Genomic DNA, 15,348 nt, shown 5'->3' with positions numbered 1-15,348 from the left:
GGTGGAGAAAGAATTTATGACTTGTAAATTTTTTGATGGACTAGAAAGTGACATCTCAATGGCTTCACCTTTTGACAATGGCTTCCCGACCTGTTAATTGATATGAGTAAAGTAATGAAGAAGATACCTACGTAAATTTGCCATTTTAACCCCAACTGAAACAGCCATCTCAAGCTTCAACTAACCCTCCTACAAGGGGGGCAGATATGACATTTCACCATAGAAGAAGGGCCACAACCATTTGGTAAACATTCTTACTTTGCTTTTAAGCCAAGAGAGGTTGATGTTTACTTGCCAAGCATGCAAAGTTGAAGGATTTATTCCTACTTCAACCTTCAGCAAACAGAAACATTACTCTTGTAAAATTTCCGTGACTCAAGTGTTCATGTAAGATTTAGTTTTCTTTCCTTTTGACAGAAAACTCTCCCTTTTAGCTACTTTTGTTATTCTTGGTTCTGTATTTGGACTTTGCCCATATCTATTTCTGTACTTGGATGAGGTGAATGTTATGGTTTCATAGTAAAAAACGACGGAGTCTTGGAATGGCGTCACTTATACCAGGAGTATTGCTTAAACTTCTACAGAGTATGAACTCCAATGTGAAGGTCAGAGGAGAATATAGATCAGTGCTATTACAAGTTATCAGCATTGTACCTGCTTTAAATGGATTAGAACTGTGGCCTAATCAAGGCTTCTTTATAAAAGTTTCGGATTCTTCACATTCAACTTATGTCTCATTGTCTAGGCAAGATAATGAGTTGATCTTGAACAACAAGTTACAACTTGGCCAATTCTTCTATGTTGATAAAATGGAAGCTGGAACTCCAGTTCCAGTTCTTGTCGGAATTAGACCAGTTCCTGGACGACAACCTTTCATCGGGACTCCGAAGGATCTCATGCAAATAATGGAGCCATCAGAGAGGCCAATCCAGAGTGATCAAGAAGGAAAACGTGGAGCTAAATCAAAGGAGATGTCAGAAGCAAAAAATGAGAGCATGAGACATAAAGTTGTGATCAAAGAGGAGAAGACAAATGTTTCATCGCGGTATATGCAAGGTGTTTTGTCATTGAATTCTAGAAGTGGTAGATTTGATTCAAGTGCAGTTGGGAGGAGCAATGAAAATGAGGATGGTGAAGCAGGTAAGAAGGTTGTAGTAGGACCAGTGAAAGGAAAGTCCAACGACCTTAAAGGTCAGGTACAAGTCTATCTCACACTAACCATGACACTTTTTTTCCCCCCTTTTTTTGTAAGTTCCTAAGAACTAAGGAGCTCGATCTAAGAATAATAACTTCAGTCCCGTTTTTTCGGTTTAAGAAGTAAAAATTTGACTAGAACACCGTATTATTTCATTGATGCACATAGACAAATAATATTGAATTAACATGGTTTATTCCAATCTTAGAAAAGATTTTTCTCATTTTATGCTTCACTGATAGGTGCAAGCAGCAAACCTGCAAAACCGGCTCGATGAGGTTTCTTCAAAGGCAGAAGCCTTTCAGTTCAGTGTCAAGGAGGCCTCTGCATGGTCTAAGAGCATCCCTGCAAAAGGCATTTCATCTAAGCAAGAAAATTTGAATGTGAATTGCTTATCGAACAGAAAAGATAAAACTCATTCATCCGACACAATTTCATGGGCCTCCTTGCCTACTAATCTTTTAAAGACTGGAAAAGTATGCATCCCTTTTCTCTTTCCATGTTATTAGCCTTTTCATTTCTGCATTATGCATTTAACCGATGCTCGAAAGTTGAGTATATGTGAACTTTTGATTTTTCAAGGGGATGGTTAGAAGGAAAAATATAGCCTCTGTGGTTGCAATAGAGGCTCAAAAAGAGGCAATTGCTGCCGCATCCTTGATCAAATGTCTCAGGTACATTGTTAGGATTTAAATTTTGAAAAAGTCAAGCATTTCATACAAATTAATCTTATTTCCATCATTTTTTTCAGTGTGTTTGCTGATCTGTGCTCATCAGCCTCACCTGAGAATCCCCAACTCCCTCTCACCAAGTTCTTCACACTGCAGCAGCTAATCTCCGAAACAAATTCCAAGGATGGAGTCAAGGACAAGTCACTTCTTTTGACTGCAAACTCATCTCTGCCAGAAGCAAATAAGTCTACAAAAGTTTCCTCGTTATTCCTGTCAAAGAGTGCTTCATCAAAGCCTGCAAAGGCACCTATTGAATTAAGAGAGAGCGAAAAACAAGAATGGGCCAGAGGAGATGGTGCAAAGGAGATAAAATTACTAAGAGATGTTTTGCTAAAGGAATCGACATCATGGTTTTTGAATTTTTTGGAGGAAGCATTGGATAGTGGGTTTCGAATAGGAAACCAGGACAAGAAAGGCCGGAACAATGCAGGGCAACAAACGGAGGCGGGCAACCATATTGCTGTTGCCTTATCACAACTCAAGCAAGCAAATGAATGGTTGGACAAGTTAAAAGGAAATTTGAGTTCAGGAGATAATGGCTCAAGGGAAGCCATTGACAGGCTAAAGCAGAAAGTCTATTCCTGTTTGCTTTTACATGTGGAGTCTGCTGCAACAGCTTTAGAGAGCAGATTCGACCGTTGTTAATCAAGCACAGCACATTCAAAGTTTGTAAATTGTACGACACAGTAAATTATACATTTAAAGTGACTTTAATCTCTCTGATATCAAGAGTTTGGTCATTTTTATCGACAACTGGCTGACATATAGATCAATAACACATTTAAAACTACTTCTTTCTGTAAACTTCTCTACATTCTAACCCAACACACAGATAACTAAAACATATACTGAATCAAAAAAGAAGTGTTCAAAGTTCAAACCAGGTAGACAACAGTGACAAGGCTCATTATACTAGTGAGTCATCAATTAAACCAGAAACCAAACCAATGAACACAATTCATTACCATTCCTCAATTTCCTATCGTTTCCAGCATGAGCTATACTTAAGTGAACTATGCACTGAACTGAACACCATCTCAAGCATTCTAGTTAAAACAAATAATAAATACAACACGGTTACCCTTTATTAGAGGTTGAGGCTCGCTTAAGTTATTGATGCTGTTTTCAGAAGGAAGAGAATCCAAGTTGGAGAAGAAGGGCACATGCTAAGACTTTCCATCTTGCTGGTAAATCTAGCATGTGCCCTGCCTCTCCAGCATGGCTCACTCTTCCTATCTCCATCTGTGCCTGTTGGATGGAGGAAACTCAAGTTCTGGTCTCTCGGGCATTTTATCAAACAGCTTATGAGCCTACAAAAGAATTGCAAGAACCCACATATTTAAACAGCAATGTGAGTGAGTAAACAATTGGGCACCCATGAGAAAAGAGTGCAAGATATATTCCTTGTTAATTTAAAACTTGTTCACAGCCAACAAAAAGGTTTGTTGATGAGAATTGAGAATGGGAAGCATGTTAGGGGTAGGCGAGTGGGTCTATCTTGTTTTGTTTATCAAATAATTCAAAACCCATGAGTGGATCTAGCTGCCAAATGATGGGTGGGGAAGAAAAGAAAAGGAGAGAGCTTCATTGGTTGCCAAACTGGCCATTTCATGGAGATATGAACTTTCTACCAAATGTCACCAACCTTGGACTGGTAGATCTGAAAAAGCCCACACTTAGTTGGAAAGAATGATCAACTTCAACTGTTCAAGTATTTATATAATTAAATTTATTACAATTTATAAGCTTTAAGTTTTGAATTGATGGACTGTATGGAAAATCATCAAGGATATCCTTCCCATTTTTAGTAATATCATCAAAAGAAAAAAAAAAGTTTTGAATTAATGGGTGATTTAATATAGTATGAGGCCATGTGCTTGAATCTTGTGGGTGAGGGCAGTGTGTAGGGGCTAGTTGTGCTCTTTCAATGCCTACCTCTTCCCCTTCCATCATCATTTGTCCCTATTGGTCTCCACCTAAAGAGGGTCGTTGGAAGCTGATTGCTGACGCGACTTAATCAAAGGAGAAGGGTTTGGATGGGTTCAGGTGGATTGTTTGTGATCATGTTGGTCGATCGATCCTGAATAGTTATAAAAGTTTTTGCAAAGACTGAAGCGTAAACATGTTAGAAGCCGAAGCTATTCTGAAAGGTCTTTCCGTAGTCAAGCCAGAATGTTCAGGTCAGGGACAAGTCCACTGCGAGAGGTGGAATCCAGTACTCTTGAAGTTATTAATCTGCTTATCAGGAAAGAGAACTCTATAGTTGATATTGAGGTCATTATTGAGGACATTGTTTTTGTTACGAACTCTATTACCATTTTGCATTTTTGTCATATCTCTAAAGAGGAACAAAATTGTCCATGCTATTGCAGCTTTCGTATCCTCTCAAGGCTGCTTTTTTTTAAAAAAATATCTTTCCTACTTGTATCCTCCTCTCATCCGCGTTGAGGAAATGAGGGAGTAATTGGTTATGGCTTCATGTGACTTATCCTCGTCTAAAGTGAAAAAAATATATGGATACTCATAACATTTAACTCATATTTAAAAATATGTCCAAACTTCCTATTTCTCACATAAATGAGCAAATGAGTTAGCTTTTTTTTAATAAAAGTTAGGGTTCAATTTACTTATTAGAGCTTTAAAAAATAATGGAAAAATATCAACTTATATCCCTATGTTTTAGGTGTATCAATTTAAACCCTAAGCTTTTTATATAAACATATAAATTTACACATTTTATTACGTTCCTTTTAGAAAAAAATTACGTGTGAAAGTTATAATTGTATTAATGAAGTTCCTAAACTTTTATAAATGAATCAATTTAGATTCTTAGATAGAATTTCTTTTGAAAATCATCCATGTATTTATTCTAATAGTCTATTTTGTAAAACCGATATTTGAAGTATTTTATTCATATTTGAGAATTAATGCATTGATAATTTTTAAAGGTAATAAGAGGAGAATATTATATTTTCTTCTCTAACCCTAGCATCTCTCTTCTTTTTTTCATTGCCAATCTAAGAATGTACTTTGCCTGCTTTCATCAAATCTAAGGATTTCTTTGTGGTAAGACAAGAAAGCATTTGGATATAGATTGCAACCGGGAGTAGGAGTATGTCCAAATACTTTCTTGTCTTACCACAAGAAAATGTACTAAAATATTTTGAAATATATGGACTAAATAGAAAATGTACTAAAACATTTTGAAATATATGGACTAAATAGAAATTATATTCAAAATTTAGAGACCAATATATTTTTCTCGTAAAAAAACAACCTTCCACAATCTGAGTAGAACGAAAAAATGGTTTAAAGGAAAAGGAAAAGAGGTAAACAAAACGGTTAATAAAAAGAAATTAAAAAAAAAAAAAGAAAAAGAAAAAGAAAAAAAGAAATGATAGGGGTCTAACGGAAGTTAACTGGAAAAGATGAAAAAAGGAAAAATAAAAAATAAAAATAAAAAGGTGAAATGAACTAAAGGATAAAAAAAGAACCCCATTACTCTAAATAATTTTGAAACAACCCCTTTTCCCCAATTTTTTTTTTTTTTTTTTTTTTAAAAAAAAAAAACAGCCTTTTTATCCAATTAACCCCGAAATTTTTGTACCAAGTAACTTGATTATTCCCTTCCTTGCCATCTATGGTGCAACTATCCTAACCATGACATTCGAGCAGAAAATCAATCTCAGTCACCGATGAAGACGAAAATGAAGAAACATAGATGCAGTGACTTATGAAATTTTTTAAGGGGTTTGCATACGAAAGAGTTCTTTTTTTAAAAAAAAAATGTTTAAACTCTATCTTGGTCGTTGTCCTTTTAGTTTTGGTTTATTTTGATTCTCGTACTTTCAAAATATTCGTTTTAGTCCCTATACTTTTTACTTTGATTTATTTGAATCTCTATATCTTTGGTTCTTGTACTTTCAACTTTAGCTCACTTTGCTTCTTCAACTTTCAAAAAGTAACAACTTTGATCTCTTAAAAATGAAATAAAACTTAAAATGAAGGGACTAATATAGTCAATTTATAAAAGCCCAATGACCAAAATGAACCAAAATTGAATGTATAAAGACCAAAATGAACTAAAGTTAAAATTATATAGACACAAGGACCAAAATGAACCAAAACATAAAGTACAAAGGCTAAAGCAATATTCAAACAAAAAACACTTTCCATGTGTTGACGATCAATGAGATTTTGCTAAAGGGGAATGATTAGGTACATCCCCATACCCTTCATTTCTTTTACTAACACAATTTTTTCAAAAAAAAAAAAACATTTTAGAAAAGATGTGCCACGCCAACACAATTTGATTAGATGTTAGCTGGATTACATAAGAGATTGGTGCAACCTAATTGCATCTATGTTTTCTCTTTTGTTTGATGGACCACCAACAACAAAAATACGAATAAGAATTTATTTCCAAATTTTATTTTCAACTTTCAGATGAATACAAAGTTTATATAAATAATTTGAGAACACTAAAGAATTGTATTTGATTGTTTTCATAATTATGCTCTAATCTTCTATTGTATAGCATCGTTTGAATCAATCACAAACCTGTATACAATATTTACAGGAGTAACTTTTTTGTATATGTTATTGCTATTGTATGAAAATATAGTGCACAGTTTACATACAAGGTCTTTTTTCCATATTAAATTTTAAATTTTGAAATATATATAAGCTTATTTCAAAGTTAAAAAACACTTTCAGTTCCTAAATTTTCATGAAAATAACAATTTAGTCTCTAAATTTGGCTTGTAACAATTTAATCCATGTACTTTCAATATTGTAACAATTTAATCTTGAACTTTAGTATGTAACATTGAATCATTTTACTTTTAAGTTCATAACAATTTAGTCCCTAACATTAAAAAATTTATCAAAATTAGATGTCCATTTTTATTATTTTATGATTTTGTATTTTATAAAAAATATTGAGTCTTTAATTAGTTTATCAATTTATATATGCAAGAAATCTCATTAAATCTTAACACTAATTTCTACATTAGAAGACCAAATTGTTACAAATTTGAAAATCCATGGATTAAATTGTTACATAATAAAATTTAGGGACTAAATTGTTTACAAAATTGAAAGTTCAAGAACTAAATCGTTACAAATCAAAATTCAGGAACTAAATTATTACTTCATGAAAGTTTAAAGTATAAAAGTGATTTTTAATCTACATTTTAATTATCCTAATTATTTCCTAATTTTCAGGTACTAGTATTGTTAGAATCAATCACAAATATATAAATATACGATAACATATTTATGTATGCACAAATGAGAATACAGTGATACATGATATATATATATATAAAAATTAAACATACTTACAAAAATGAGAAACATGTATATACAATATAAATTGTGAAAATAAAAACATAATAGGAAAAAAATGAATCAATATACTCAATATATAAGAGACTGGAAAAATGGATGAAGGAAATCCGAAAGTGAGAGAATGAGGAAAATCTGAAAAACCAAAGGTGAAAATAAAAACAAATGGAGAAGAAAAAAAAAAAATCCAAAAAGAGGAAATTGTTGGCTTTCTTACCTTAATTTTAAATTAATTAATTAATTAATGTTTTGGTAATAATAAACCTAAATTGATATAGAAACATTTGTAGCATTTTGAAGTGTCAGAGCGTAGGAGTCGAAATAAACGATAAAAAAAAAAATAATAATAATAATAAAAAAAAAAAAACTAAGATTAGAGGGAGAAAAGTGGAAAATCTTTAACCCCATAATGAATGGTGTTGTGAAAGCCAGTTATGTAGCATCATCAAATGAAAGTGAAGGAATTGACAACCTACAAAACCAACATTTACACTCATCTTTTAAGGAAAACCTCAAGAATAGATTATATGAAAATTAATTCATGCTTGAAATATCTCACTAACCTTCTCAATTTTTGAACTATAGTTCTCTGATTCTTCATCCGCATACTGTGTAACACATTAAAGCAACTATTAAAAAGAAAGGAAAAAATACATTTTTTTCCTGATATATTTAAATGTTATCTTGTTCCCTTTAATGTTTCTATTGGTTGAGTTTTAATTTCCTTTTTTTTAATTCAACTTTTAAACGTGTTGTTTTAGTCTCTCAAATTAAAAATCATTTTTGTTCTAGCTATTCATCATCAATCATTTGACAAAATTAAAACTTGAAATCTATTTTTAAAAAATCCTTTTCTTAAGGAATCTATTAAAAAAACATTATGACCTACATGTGACTTTAAGTATGATATCCACGTAGATGAATTTACTTAAACGAACAAAAGCATCTATTTTGTTGTTTTTTCGAAATAAATTGCCAATTTTATCCCTAATATATTATAGTCTCGAATGTGTTCTTCCATGAGAAAATATTTTTAAAATGTTATTTTGGTCTTGTTGTTTAGATTTGTTCAACATTAATCCATATATTTTCAAATGTCTAATTTTAGTATTTGTACTTTCAATAAACCTTAAATTTTAATAAACCTTAAGCAAGTCCCTTATAGTTCTTTTTTTTAACGAAATTGGTTAAATAATAATGACAACGTTTATGTAAGAAAATAATTATATGAATATGCTTTCAAAATCGACAATAAAATGGTTAATAGATTATCAAACGATTTTCAAAAAATCAATTATAAGCTACAAGTTTGATTAAACTTAAAACTTATTATAAGTATAGAGACTAAATTGAACACTTGGAAGTACATAATCGAAAATGGAATAAGTCCCGAAGACCAAAATAGTATTTTAACCTAAAATATATTAACATAAGTCGACCATTAAATTATTGTTTTAATAACACATTTAGACATATATTACTTGAGATTTCACATGAAAATAATGGATTTTGTTAATTGACCACCTTGATTTCATTGGTGCATAGATCGAGTTTGATGTTATTTGCATTATTTACGATTTTGGCCCTAAAGTTTGGACAAGTGCACAATAAACTATCTGACATTACTGCTGCCTTTGACTTTGTAATCTAATTTTTTTTTCCTAGTAAACTATTTTCACCTTTTGTCTGTAGATGCAATTAATACACTGTTAGTAAATCAAAAAATTTGTGTTGATTCTTTATTGTTTTACGTTTTCTATTCATCTTTAATTGTCGATTTCTTAATAAAAAGAATGGAGCAACCTACCTGTCCTGTTATGGTGTAAAGTCTGTTGTACCAGCCATTAGATGCCATCCCAATTGCAGAGTATAAATGTTTGCGGCTTTCACCTGGATTCTGCAGTGTGTACTCTATGTAATATATCCCTGCAAAAATTTCTTTCCAAATCAAACCTCATTGCTCTATGATGTGAAGGATCTATGTAATTTTAGACTCGTCAAATCTAAGTCCATGTATGATTGACAACAAAAGAGATCTTTTAGATGATTTTATTTGTACTCTTATCAAAGTAGAGAAGCAAACCACCGAAATAGAGCACAGACGAGACTCAATAATTCTCTTTGTTCGGAGTCTGAACGTTTCTCTCAGTCACACAGCTAGGTTTAGATCACGAATGTGATACCAATAGTTAAGGACAACATACCTTCCACATATCTCTACATTGATAAGATATTGTTCACTTTGGACATAAACACACATGAGATTGCTTTTAGTTTCACTCCACATGCTTCAGATCAATGAAGATAATTGTCATTGCTTATATACCATAAATCTTTCTATTCCTCAATTAACGTGGAACTTTGTTTGTATCTAACCGAACAAGACTACTAGTGGACAAAATCTACAATGGTTCTCAGGTAAGTTTCATGTTTTCAATGTTTATTATAAATAAGTATCCATCAAGTTTTAACTATGGTTCTGTAAATGCAGAGTTAACTGGCTGTTCTTCAGCTACATACCTTTTGATGATCTACAGTTTATAAGTTTCGCCGCCACACCTGGTGGCCTTTTCCAGCTTCTGTCCAGTCCGCTCACCTGAAAGAGATATCAAGAGAAGAGGAAATTCCATATTTAGGCTACCAATTTCCATTCAAAAACTGCAGAGGAAGAGACCCCATTTTGGCTTTCATTTTTCCATACAGAAAATGCAAAAAGAAGAGGTCTAATCTTGGCAGTCATTTTCTGTTTAAGAAACTTCAAGAGAAAAGAATCAGTTTTGGCTTAAAACTGCAAAAGGAGATCCAATTTTGGCTTTCTTATTTCATTTCAAAACCTGCAAAATGATATGGAAAATCATACCAGCGTATCAGCAAATTCTTCAACCTTGCCAAAGGATTCCATTCTCGTGAAATCAGGACCAAGCCCCGAGATTACAACACTGACTAAACCAAATTTCAGTCCATCAAAGTATTCAAAACTGAAGCCAGTGAAAGAAAATCTAAAAAAGAAGTAAGAAAATACCATTGGAACTTGAAGTTTCTTGAGGAAAAAACGCCGTAACCGACTTGAACCCATTCGGTTCACCATTACCCACTTGCCAATCTACATAAATCACACAAGTTCAACTAATTAACACAGTTTAATCTCTCTCTAATTCTCCTTTAAACAAGAATCACAGGCCACACACCTTGAGGAATCGCCAATCTGAACTTATTCGCTTCATCTGTATACGTCCGATAATCCTCAGCAACCATAACTATCACTCGTAAACTGAACGTATTCAATCTTCAAATAAAAACAATACCAAAGAGAGATAAATAATGTAATCTCTGAGAACAAGCTCGAGATGAAGAAGGAAAATCGGTACCACTCTCAGCTAAGGCATTAGAAACAACTTCTTGAAAAGAAAACGCAGTCAATCCAATCCCTAGCATAATTTCACGTCTGTTAACTCCGCTCGCCCAATAACTAAGAACCAACAGAAGGAAGGAGCATTTGAACATTGAAATTAAACAGGATAACAAGCAAATGATAACGATTGATGAAGACAGGGCGATTTTACCAGGATTGTTGATTGGAAATGTTGATGTTGTTGCCAGAGCAGAAAACGCGGAGTTTTGAGCGGATAGGAATGGGGAGTCCTGAAATGGAAGAAGGAAGAAGATAGGATTGAAAACAAGAAGAGCGAAGATGAGTAGTGAGTAGTGTAGAGGAAGATTACCATTGGAGGGTGATGATTGTGAGAAGCGCCATGAGCGAGGGCGTTGGATTACAGCGCTGGGTGAAGGAAGGGACGCCATGCTTTGCTTGTAGTCCACTCGAAGATTATAGATGGATTTTCATTGTACAATGTGCTACATTTGTGCTATTTCTTTAAACCTTGGGTTCAAAAAGGTTTATTTAAGGACATTAATATTCAATCTTTGTCCCTAAAATATAGGGAGTGATTGTATTAATTAAAAGAGCAAATTCCAAATTTAGTAATTAAGGCCTTGGTAATCGTTTTTATTATTTTTTTTATTTTTGAAAATTAAATTTATTTTCTCTCCGCTTTTACAATGAACTGCATCTTTCATGAGTACAATAATTAAATTTTTAATCAAAATCTAAAAACAAAAGTTTTTAAAAGCTATTTCTTTTAGTTTTTAAAATTTGGCTTGGTTTTTCAAACCATTGTTTAAAAATAGATAATAAATAAAGAAATTTGGAGATAGAACTAATGTCTATTAGCTTAATTTTCAATAACAAAAACAAAACACAAAATGGTTACTACACATGACCTAAATTTTTAGGTGTTGTGATAAATTTTCTCTGAATTTTCAAAGGTGTATAAATCTTGAGTTCTTATTTTTATGTAAATACATCCATAATGTTAAAAAGTTTATAATACATTTGTAAACTTTTAGTCCTATAATCATTAAGTTCTATAAATCTAAAAAGTTTATAATACATTCGTAAACTTTTAATCGTATGATCATTAAGTTCTTAAACTTTTAAAATGGTCTAATATATTCTTAAATTTTCAATATTTTATCTAATATATCTTTAAAACTTTTACTTTTGTATCTAATAAGTCTTTGACCTATGTTGAAAAAAAGTGTATATCTGCTAAACATAAACTCATTTTATTAAACGTAAATTTTAATATTATACCTATTTATCAATCAATTTTTTAAGAATGATTATATCAAGATGCTATTATTGGACAAAAAAAAATATTGAACGTTAAGAAACCTAAATGTTAGGCATAGTTTAAAGTTTCAGTATTTATTGATCACAAAAATGAAGGTAGTGGAACGTATTAGACGTTTTGAAAATTTAAGAACCAGATAGATAAAATCTTGAAAGTTGAGGCCTTGTTTAATAACCATTTTTTTTTTTTTTTTTGAAAATTAATCCTATTTTCTCCTAATTTCTTATAATGATTTTCATCTTTTTTAAGTACAATGATTGAATTCTTAGCTAAATTCCAAAAACAAAACAAGTTTTTAAATGTTACTTTTTTAGTTTTCAAATTTTGGTTTGGTTTTTTACAACATGTGTATAAAGAAAGAAATTTGGAGTTGGAAATAATGTCTATAAGCTTAATTTCAAAAACTAAAACTAAAAGTTAAATGGGCCTAATTAAGACCCAGATTTTATCTTTTATTTTTTTTGGTTTTTGTTTTGTTTTTCATTTTTTAATAACAAAAATTGCAAATATTTGATAATAGGTTTTTTTTTTGGTTACTAAAAAATAGAAAACCAAACTTGTTTAATAAACTATATTTTATTTTCGTTTTTTAAATGAGAGAAATGGAGAGATGCTATAACATCCCGAATTTTTAGGTAATTTGCATTAAATTATTTTGAAATATTTGGACGTTATTTTAATAAATTAAGACTAAAAATTTAATTTGGGAGGCAAGATAATTAATTGAAAAGATATTGTAAATAATTGGAATTTTAATTCAATTTAAGGAAAAATTGGATTAATTTATTTTGGGAAAAGTGTTTTTAAATTGATTAAATATTTGGAATGATGTAATTGATCTCAACTATTGAAGGATGAGATTAATTTGATAAGAGATTTAGAATTTTTTTTTATTATTATTTTGGATAAATATTTGAAAATAAAGAAAAAAAAAATCAGGATTTTGGAAATTAAAAGGAATTTGAAATTTAAGAAGGAAATGAGACATTATGATTCTAAATTTTATTCTCTTTAATTTTGGAGTTTGGATCAAAATTAGAGAAGATAATTAATTTAAGTTGAGTTGATAAAAGAAATTTGGATTTAATTTAAATTAATTAGATGGTGGATATTCTAATTAATTAAAATATGAATTTTCTAATTAGAGAAAATGTCTTATTCATAATTTAGGATTAGGAGTATTTTTCTCTATAAATACAATCATGCACTTCATTCCAAAGGGAGGTCAATTAGAGAGAAAAATTCTTGTTACTTTCATATTTTTTTTAACTATTCATCATTATGCATCTGTCGGTCACTACCGCTCGCTGGATTTTTTATTTGGTGAATTGTTGATGATTTTTCTTTCAATTTCTTTATTAGTTCTTTAGTACACATTGAATTTTGGATCAACTTGATTTACCTATAAGATTTGGAGCATCAAGTCAAGTTTTTTAAAGTCGTTAGTGTACTATTCAACAAGTTTTGGAGTTTTGGAGTGCATAATTGGTGAGTATTAAGACTACAGAACTTTTTGGATTAGTTATAAATGTTGGAAATTGGATTTTAAATTTTAAATTATGGTTTATATATAGATTTGAATCTTTGAGCGAAATTTGGAATATAGAGTAAACAAAGCGTTTGAGACATTAATTTAAGCTTTTGTTGGAGATTGATTTCTTGGATTAATTTTGGAATTTTAATTTGAGGTAAGTAATCTTACTATTAGAATCGCTTTTGTGCCAGACGATAAATTTAAGAATAATTTTAAGGATTTTAAGACTATTTGCATCGAGATGCATGAGAAAAAATAAGCTTATCTTAATTATATTTTAAAAAATGTTAGGAGCGCAAGCATGAATTAAATTTTTTATATGATTTGCTAGAGGAATATTGAGCATGATGATATGCATTTACATGATTGTGGGACTTTAGTTTATGATGCATGTTATTTATGATAGTGATAGTTACCCCTACCCGTAGTTAGATACCCACCCAAGGTTTGTGTTTCCTTCGAGATTCATTGTGTTTCCTTCAAGATTCACCAGAGCTTTGTGTTTTCTTCCGGATTCACCAAAGATTGTAATCTCCTTCGGGATTTCACCAGAGATTTGTGTTTCCTTCAGGACTCACTAGAGATTAGTGATCTCCTTCGGGACTTTACCAGAGGTTAGTGATCTCCTACAAGATTTCACCAGAGGTTTGTGGGTTTATCTCAACAACAGTAAGACAGGTTCAATTATCCACTAGATGACCATCCCATAGAATGTAGAGGTTTATGCATAACCCATTGGAGAGTGGCATCTAGAGGACATAGATACTTAGCCTGATCTTGGTAGTGAAGTTACTTATTAAGTATTTTATACTCATCCTTTTTTTATGTTATGTTTTTCAGGTAAGTGCAAGGACGTATCGACAAATGGTAGAAGAAATTTGTGATCGCGCCATGGGACTGGAGAGATGCTTTCACTCATGTGTTTCATGTTTTAGTGTTTTAAATTCTAGTCTTGATGTTTGAACTTAGAGTTCCATTGTTGAAATTTTGATTTAAAAAACTTCAAGAAATTTATTTTAAACTTATATTTCAGGGGATCCCAATCAAAGATTTTCATCTATTTAGACTTTACAAAAGTTATTTATTTAATAAAACTCATTTGATTTAGTTAAAATTCGTGAACGAGTTGTTTTGAAATTCATGCATGCATATAGTAACAATTTAGTATAAGTCCTAAAAAGTCAGGTAGATTTTAGAGAGAGAAAATTATGTAAAGACAGGTAAACAAAAATTTAGAGATATAGATACAAATGTTTTAGATGGAAAAGTAAAACATAGTAAATTTAGAGGCAGGGAAAAAAATATTTATTTAGAAAAAAAAAATTGAATAAATTTATGTGTTTCAGAAAAAATATTAGTTACACTATATAAAATATTAGTTAGAAAAAAGAAATAAAATTTTGAGGGAAAGAGATAAATTGTAGAGAAAATAAAGTTAAATAAAAAAGAGAAATTTTAGATTGAGAAAAAAAGGTTGTAGTGATGAGAAAAATGGAGAGAGGAAAATAAAATTTATATAAGGTTAAACAAATGATAACGAGAAATGTTGGAGAGAGAATACGGTTAGGAAAAAAAAATTATTGGAAATATATGAAATAGGAAAAATATGAGTATGAGACGAGAAATAAGTTTTTGAAAAACATAAATATGATTTTATATTTTGAGATTGTTCAGAATTCGAAAGAATTTTTGTTATAATATTACACGATCATTCTTAAGATTATGAGACTCTTATTTTTAATAATAATAATAATAATAATAAAAGATCAATTAGATGAGTGGGAGGAAAATGTGTCTTACCAAAGTTTTTGATGATCTAAATTTCCGGGAAACTCTAGTTGTCAA

At 30.9% G+C, this 15,348-nt stretch overlaps 2 protein-coding genes and 1 long non-coding RNA gene across 3 annotated transcripts; 1 reads left to right on the top strand and 2 right to left on the bottom strand.

Annotated features, from left to right (window-relative positions):
- Window positions 1–299: 299 nt before the first annotated feature.
- LOC150036628 (protein CORTICAL MICROTUBULE DISORDERING 1) lies at window positions 300–2,730 on the top strand. The gene is made up of 4 exons (XM_090313062.1): window positions 300–1,196; window positions 1,438–1,671; window positions 1,778–1,869; window positions 1,947–2,730. The coding sequence occupies exons 1-4, from the start codon at window positions 504–506 to the stop codon at window positions 2,569–2,571; spliced, it is 1,644 nt and encodes a 547-aa protein (XP_090169188.1). The 5' UTR covers window positions 300–503; the 3' UTR covers window positions 2,572–2,730.
- LOC150036627 (uncharacterized) lies at window positions 1,798–3,573 on the bottom strand. The gene is made up of 2 exons (XR_016529287.1): window positions 3,008–3,573; window positions 1,798–2,136 (listed from the first exon to the last, which is right to left on the bottom strand). It is a non-coding gene; the product is annotated as an uncharacterized LOC150036627 (long non-coding RNA).
- Window positions 3,574–7,484: 3,911 nt separating this feature from the next.
- Window positions 7,485–11,164, bottom strand: LOC120075906 (Photosystem II reaction center PsbP family protein). Its single transcript, XM_039029648.2, has 10 exons — window positions 10,998–11,164; window positions 10,839–10,917; window positions 10,644–10,744; window positions 10,464–10,532; window positions 10,298–10,378; window positions 10,136–10,218; window positions 9,796–9,871; window positions 9,083–9,201; window positions 7,839–7,883; window positions 7,485–7,747 (listed from the first exon to the last, which is right to left on the bottom strand). Exons 1-10 carry the CDS (start codon window positions 11,074–11,076, stop codon window positions 7,721–7,723), a joined length of 759 nt encoding a protein of 252 aa, XP_038885576.1. The 5' UTR covers window positions 11,077–11,164; the 3' UTR covers window positions 7,485–7,720.
- Between the last annotated feature and the right edge of the window lie 4,184 nt (window positions 11,165–15,348).

The sequence above is a fragment of the Benincasa hispida genome, chromosome 4, assembly GCF_027475165.1.
Source record: "Benincasa hispida cultivar pf3 chromosome 4, pf3_genome.v1.1, whole genome shotgun sequence".
NCBI lineage: Eukaryota > Viridiplantae > Streptophyta > Magnoliopsida > Cucurbitales > Cucurbitaceae > Benincasa > Benincasa hispida.
Note: the sequence above shows the minus strand (reverse complement) of the source record. Positions and strands in the feature narration are given on the sequence as shown.